The sequence below is a fragment of the Pollachius pollachius genome (assembly GCF_949987615.1).
Source record: "Pollachius pollachius genome assembly, chromosome: 11".
NCBI lineage: Eukaryota > Metazoa > Chordata > Actinopteri > Gadiformes > Gadidae > Pollachius > Pollachius pollachius.
This window is the reverse complement of record NC_136944.1, coordinates 14,326,739-14,334,238: the sequence shown is the minus strand read 5'-3', so window position 1 is coordinate 14,334,238 and position 7,500 is coordinate 14,326,739. Positions and strand designations below refer to the sequence as shown.

General features: G+C 46.5%; 1 protein-coding gene across 1 annotated transcript in view; it reads left to right on the top strand.

The window, feature by feature from the left end:
• LOC307082799 (inactive phospholipase C-like protein 2) overlaps positions 1–3,873 on the top strand; it is a 75,097-nt gene extending 71,224 nt beyond the window's left edge. Inside the window, exon 6 of the mRNA XM_079746506.1 lies at positions 566–3,873. Coding sequence (XP_079602632.1) covers positions 566–1,660 — 1,095 coding nt within the window. The 3' untranslated portion in view covers positions 1,661–3,873. The remainder of the gene's footprint in view (positions 1–565) is intronic.
• The last annotated feature ends 3,627 nt before the right edge of the window (positions 3,874–7,500 follow it).

Genomic DNA, 7,500 nt, shown 5'->3' with positions numbered 1-7,500 from the left:
AGATGGAACGAAAGAGAGAGGAGAAGATGACTAAACCAAAGGCAATGACAGCAAAAGGACATCTCTCCACTGATTGGTTCTGATGACCTAAGCGAGGGTGTGCGTGTGCATGTGTATGTGTCAGGACGTGTGTGTGTGTGTGTGTGTGTGTGTGTGTGTGTGTGTGCGTTGTAAATAATAAGTGGCCTGGGCCTATTTCACGGAGACAGTATACTTACCCATGTAGGATATCACAGCTGCTGCTCTGTATTGTCTTGTTGCCACATACTGAGTCGACGGTACCATGACTCAAGATCCACCGCCCTTACCCCCCCCTTGTACCATAGACAAACAGCATGGCTGTCTGTACATGCATATCACTTAAAGGTCCAACACTGCCCCTGTGTGTACACTGCAAGTAAATACAGAAAATAAATAATGGACATATTTCAAATTAAAACTTGAGGATGCTGTCTTTGTCTCATCTCCTTCTCTCTTTCGCTCTCCTTCTCGCTCTCCCCCCCCCCCCCCATCTCTCTCTCTCTCCCCCTCCTTCCCCCCCTGTGTCTCTCTGTGACTCGCCCAGGGCCAGGCAGACCTGCTGAAGCACGCCAAGAACGAGGCGCTGGACACTCTGCGGCAGATCCACTGCGCCGCCCAGTCCTGTGGTCTCAGCAAGAACGGGGCCGCGTCCCCCCAGCTCCAGACCCACCCTCCCCCACCGGCCGGCCTCAGCCTCCCCCAGCTCCAGACCCACCCTCCCCCACCGGCCGGCCTCAGCCTCCCCCAGCTCCAGACCCACCCTCCCCCACCGGCCGGCCTCAGCCTCCCCCAGCTCCAGACCCACCCTCCCCCACCGGCTGGCCTCAGCCTCCCCCAGCTCCAGACCCACCCTCCCCCACCGGCCGGCCTCCCCCAGCCACAGCAGCAGCACTCCCAGCAGAAGGCCCTATCGCCTGCCCAGCCCCCTTCCCTGAACGCCGCCACGCCCCATCCCCATCCCCACCACCTACCCCTACCTCTGCATCCGCCACCCCAGCCGCAGGCCCAGGCCCAGGCCTCGCCTCGGGCCTCCCTCCGGCCTCTGCCTCCTTCCGTTCCCCCTCCTTCTTTGATCCCGTTTATTCCCGCTTTCCCCCAGCCCCCAGCGTATTCCCCGGTCCAGCATCCACCACAGACTGTACACCAGCCTCCACCACAAACTGTAGCCCAGCCTCCACCTCAAACCGTACCCCAACCTCCACCAAAGCCCCAGTCCCTACCCCAGTCCCACCCGCCACCCACGTCTCTAGCCCAGCTACAGCCCCAGTACCTACCCCACGCCCAGCCTCCGACCCAGCCTCTGAGCCAGTCTCTACCCAAGCCACAGCCCAGAGCTCTACCCCAGGCCCAGTTCCAACCGCAGACCCAACCCCAGCTTCAACCCCAGGCCCAGCTCCAACCCCAGCTCCAGTCCCAGTTTCTACCCCAGACCCAGCTCCACCTGCAGGCCCAGTCCCAGCCTCCACCCCAGCTCCAGTCCCAGTTTCTACCCCAGACCCAGCTCCACCTGCAGGCCCAGTCCCAGCCTCCACCCCAGCTCCAGCCCCAGCTTCTACCCCAGCAGCAGAGGGCAGCAGGCTCATTGGACCCGGTCCCCGAGAAGGAGCCAATCAGAGAGCCTGCTGCTGGCTCCTGCTGACATACAGCCTGTGCCCACAGAGGATCCAATAAGTTGAACAGAGACAGAGACATGAGCATGGACAGGGAGGTCAGTGAGGAGGGTAAATTGGAGGAGGGGAGGGGAAGAGAGGTAGTGGCACAGGGGAAGCCCCGTCGCGTTAGGAGTGAGACGCTAGTCTGAGAGTGGGAGGGAGCTGCAGGTGATCAAAAGAGGGTCAAAGTGTGGCGTGGAAAAAGCTGGACATTTAAAGGAGGATGAAACTTCTTTTGAAATGCTGACTTTTAATAACTGCAGGGATAAAAGAGTGGCGAGGGCCTGGGGGGATTTTATGTGAGTGAGTGGCACGCAAATTCAAAAGCTCTGCTACAAAGCGCCACTTGTTCAAGAGTCAATTTGAACCACTCGTCAAACAAGAGCTGGAGTGGATTTGCACAAAAGAACATCCGCTGATGCACACATTATAAAAATGATTGTTTAAGACTACAACATTGCTTATTTTTTGGCATTTCATTATGAGGTCCCATTACTCATTCATGCACATTTAAACAGACATAACACATTAGTCTTATAATGAATATAATTAAAGGTGTTAGGTAAGATTTAAGAGCTACAATTTGAGCATCGTTTGTAAGAAATGGCCTAGCCGTCCGTCACTGAAATGCGCTCTGAGAATATCTCTTCCAGTTGAAAGCGTGCCTCCCTATGAGCCACTTTATATTTCAAATTGTTCCCTGCTGAAATGTCGGATACAATCAGAAAATCTCCTCCCTGATCGGTAAAAAGAATCCATCTTGCCTGTGAGTCCCAGGTGTGTGAACGCAAACAATTTTCAATGTTGTAGAATTGTTTGGAGACAGGAAGAAGAGGGGACCTATTTTGGGATTGCTCGTTTATTTTTTTAATGCTGCTCCCTATCGCACTTTTTCTGCTCTCTCTACAACTCAAAAATCGTACCTAAAGCAGCTTTAATAAGACAAGTATTTTTTCATCCCCCTTCTAACGGATGTTACAACCTAACCATGGCTATCCAGGGCTGAACTTACCATTGAAATAGACCAACTGTTAAGTTAACCTGGGCTCCGTCGGTCTTTGACTCTCTCTTGATGTGAAAAAAGAAAGGAATGAAAGACAGCTTCAGGGTTGGATCTTGAATCAGCCACTTCAGTCAGGTGTGTCTCTGTCTCTCTTTGGCCACTTGGGGGCGCTCACTACTTGCCCCCACTACACTATTTGATACAGATCTATGGGTACAGGCTCTCAATGTTATTGGCATTTCATACCGCATATATTTGCCTTTGAATTTCCCCACAAAAGACACTTTGGCAAGTCTTTGTTTTTTATTTTATTGTACTTTTATTTTGTTGTATTTCTTTGTGGCTATCTTTTCCCCCCGTCCTTTTGCTTCCACCTCTTTCGATTGTCAACCTTAGATTTCCTCCTGCTCAATGCAGCCTAGCAGCAGCTTTCCTCAAGACAAAAATAATAAATAAGAGATAGTCATTAATTTTTTCTGCAGTGCGCCAAGTCTTGCAACTTGAACCCAAGATGAACTATGTAGAACTCACCGACCATCTCAGAACCGTCCAGGAAGATGCGGTTGGTGGCGTTGAATAAGAAGTAAAAGAAAAAAAAGCAGAAATCTACCCTCACAGCAGCTGTTAATCATCTCATAATGGTGTTGGTGTCGTCCTAAATGGAGTCTTCTTCAGTGATGAAGGTCCTCCTCCTCTTCTACCTCCCTTTCCTTTAGACAGTAATCAAGTCCGGCCCGAAGGACTCTTTGCCGTGCGTGTGTGATGTCATTTGCGTCAGTTATATTTTGGTCTAGGGTTAGCTCACAAATGACTCCCAAAAGACGAACTGTCAAAACGAAAAGCACGCTACTGCTGTCTGTTGTCCGAGCCTACAGAGTATAAGTGTTATTTTGGGGGGGGCTGGGGGGGACGGTGTTTGGTTGTAAAAACTGTGTGTAAAATTAAGGGAACAATGTTAATGACCACAGAAACAAACGTTGAAGATTGACATTATAATAATAATAAATGTTTAGAAATCAATATCACAATTCTTTTTTCTACACATTACTTCGCTATAGACAAAGTTGTGCAAAGTGAAAGAACCAGGGTAGTTAAGGCTGCCGAAAGGGTATGATGAACACCCACACAGGTTGGTCAAACATTAGCCAATGAGTGTTAGGTTTTTTTCTGTTTCATCACAATAACAAGTAATTGTGTATTCTGTAAGAGTTATTTTAAGTGGCCCATTAAAATAGGCGTCATTGTTGCCTCTGTCTCCTCTTTTTCTTTGTCAAGCTCAATGTTGTTGGAGGTGCATGATATGTGTTTTAGCAAAAGTAGCTCTTGTTATGTTGTGTTTCTTTCTGCAAGTAAAGCAGCTCATACTAGCACATCATGATGGATTCTGTAGACTCTTCATCATTGTATCTGAATTTCAGAAGTCTACCTGATAGACAAAGTTGCTGAAATACAGCTGAGCTATTCTAAGTGAAAGAGTGAAAAACAGGCAGACAAAAATAATCGGGTCACCCGATGATAACAAGTTACATGACATTATTTGAGGCAATGCAAGCTTTTGTACATTAGATGGCATCAAATATAGATTTTATATTTCATGAGAAAGTGACAGTTTTACATAGATAGCATGGGGAAGAGAAGTTCAGTTTTATATTCATAATTTGAGGAGAAAACTTATCTCACCAGAAGTGTCCATATTCTGCAACTTATTAGCGGAATAATTCTGTATGTTCAACAAAACATGAATACTATCCTTGACTTTTCTATTTCTATTCTTATCCCAATATACATCATTAGTCCAAGAGTTGTGCACAGAAATAACAGTCCTCTTTTATTAATTTTTTGGTCTATTGTGTCGCATCAACGTAGGATGATGTCAATGGCTAATTGAGGCCCTTTCTCTCCCTTCTCATTACACTGGTATGGGCTAATACACCTATTGGCATCCCATCCACAAAAGACATACCAGCAGATTCTGAAAGGTTGCAGGTCTTTCCGTGGAGATGACGAAGATGAAGATGGTGATCTGTTTACCTCAAGAAACTAATTAACAAAATGAGACCTTTGTTGTGTTTTTATGCTGGTTGCTGTTGACGTCCCGAAAGGTGCTGGTGGGGGTGGTTGTGAGTTGTAGTGATGGTGATGGAGGTGTTGGACGTTGTGGACAGCCTATGGTGGTGTTTGTGTGTGTGTATAAAAGAGAAAGCCTGACCACTGCTGTGGATAAGGTGAGAACTTCTGAGGGCTCGAGAAAAACACTGGAGAAAATGAAGTGGTCCTCCACAGTGTCCCCAACACCTGCTGGGGTGGAGAAATCGGTGCTCAAGGTAAGCCGTTTGTGTTTCCATCATTTAGGAACCATTTTCCAAACCAAAGGGGACTCCTCACTTTTGGTTAAGTGTGAAGTTGAGATGCAATCTTGCATCTTGCTCAAGGATGCCTACTTGTAGGCTGTGGCCATTGGGGATCGAACCCAGCAGCTCTTGGCTGAGTGGAACGCCCCAGTCACAGAGCTATCCTGTAGCCCAGGTGTGGATGTGTGTGGACCGGCAGGTTGGTGTATGTGTGTGGGTGGGTAGCTTGATGTGCGGGTGGATTGGTTGGTGTGTTTTTGTGTGTGTGTGTGTGTGTGTGTGTGTGGCAATGTGTTGTGGACAATTAGCGTTGGAATACATTAAACCCTTCTCATGAAATTGAAAGATAATCTAGGAAAATTGGTTGTGAATTGTCTAATGAGCGGTATTGATGGATGGATTATGGGCATCATTAGTATGCATTATGCAAGGAGACATTCAGATAGTTATTCTCATGGTTCAGTTATTTTCATGGTATTCAATTAATATAGCATTGTGACTAAACACAATGGTATATTCATTTTTCATATCATAAAGTTCAGTAAAAATACTCTGAAGATGTAGGACTATGAAGTAAACAAGGTGAGAAATATGCATCAAGAGCACTCTAGATTCATTCTATATTTATTCCCTATGTTTTATAGGGACAGTGAAACACGTGTTGTAAAAAATGAAGACATTTGCTTGGTTTTATTATAATCAGATTGTTTAATGCAATCTGTTGACATGCTGGTTTGTACTTTTATGGAGGCTAACGAGCATGAAAACTCTGACATTCCTTCAAAGTTGACGTATGGTGGACATGGTCGGCCGCGTAGAAAATGAAACAGTGTAGAGTATATGCCTACTTATTTGTAGATTATTATAATGGTGACAACAGCATCCTCATCTTTCCTTTGTTGACTCTTAGTTAAGGCATTAGACTACTTGTTAATTCGTGTAGTTATGTATCACTATTGATATTGAACATTCCCCATCTCCCCACAGAAGATGTAAGGGGATTGGATATCTCATGTATTCATTGGACCATTCTCCCGTGTGTTGGCTGTAAAACGAACCTTCCTGTTTTGCATTCGACAGAGAAGCCAAGTCCTCGTGTTAGTGCTGCTTGCGTCTCACACGCTCTGCGACGCTCACAGCGTGTCGGCGTCGTGCTGCAGCAGAGAGCCCCCGCGCGCCTGCCGCCTCTATGTGTTGCTGCTGTGTGGCCCGGTAGGCGGTGCCGGCCGGGCGCTAGGAGGGATGCATCTGGGCGGGGACGCGTCAGCCGGCATCCTCACTCTAGGGAAGCGCGAGGCGGAGGAGCAGCACTTCCACAGTCGGCTCCACCAGCTTTTCCGCGGTGGCGCGCGGAATCAGGCAGCCGGGATCTTGACTATGGGCAAGCGGTCTGAGGAGGACGAGGCGGTCGGCCTGCTCATGCAATGGGCGCAGCAGGACTTCACCGCTTGATGGAGATGGAGAGGGGCGCTTTCAACAACTGTCTGTTGCTGGGGACTTTTTTTTTTTAATGAGATGATGAAGGAAGAGGGAAAGAAAACATATTTTGTTGAATTTAAGAAAAAGCCCTTTGAGACCTTAATGGTGATTAAGGGCTATACAAATAGTTATATTTGTATAGCACTGCAGAAAAAATTGAAATTGAATTTAAAAAAAATGTTTACATTGGAAATATATGTCAACACAAACAATTGTGTTGACCAAATGTTTCCAGATCTCACAAAAATAATAAAAATGCACCCATATAAGCTCTTTTGATGGAATAAAATGAAACCTGTGTCATACGAGACTGTGTGCAGGCTCTTGTTGTGTCATTACGCCCATTGGATACAATACACATTTATAACGCCAATAACCTATACTCGTTAGAAAAAGTTAATTAATGTCCAATTAAATAATCAAAGCTAAACTATAGGCTCAATCATCATAATAACAATCTTATTAATAATACATTACTAATAACAATTATAATACAACCTATACAGAACCACAGCAGAACAAGGGGAAGAAAGAATAAAGGAGCTGACGAGGATATTATGGATGCTCATATGTCTAAAGATACTTAAATTACACGTTAGCATCTGTTGGAAATATATTAGCATGCAAAGTGATGCTGTCATGCTGCCATACTTGGCTCTATCGCCCTGTGTCTGAGTGTGTGTGTGTGTGTGTGTGTTGGGGGGGGGGGGACATTATTTAATCTTAGTCTTTATGATGGCAAGAGAGAGAGAGCAAGTGCAACAGAGAAAGAGAGAGAGAGAAAGAGCGAGAGAGAGAGAGAGAGAGGGGGGGGGGGGGGGGAGAGAGAGAGAAGCATTGTGGTCACAGTGAGGATCAGAGACAGATGAGTGAGGAGAGAGGAGAACCAGGAGTGGAGCAGAGACATCAGTTTGAGGAAAGAGGAGAACCAGGAGGAGATCTGAGAAAGCAGAGTGAGGAGAACCAGGAGGAGATCAGGGATAGCAGGCTGAGG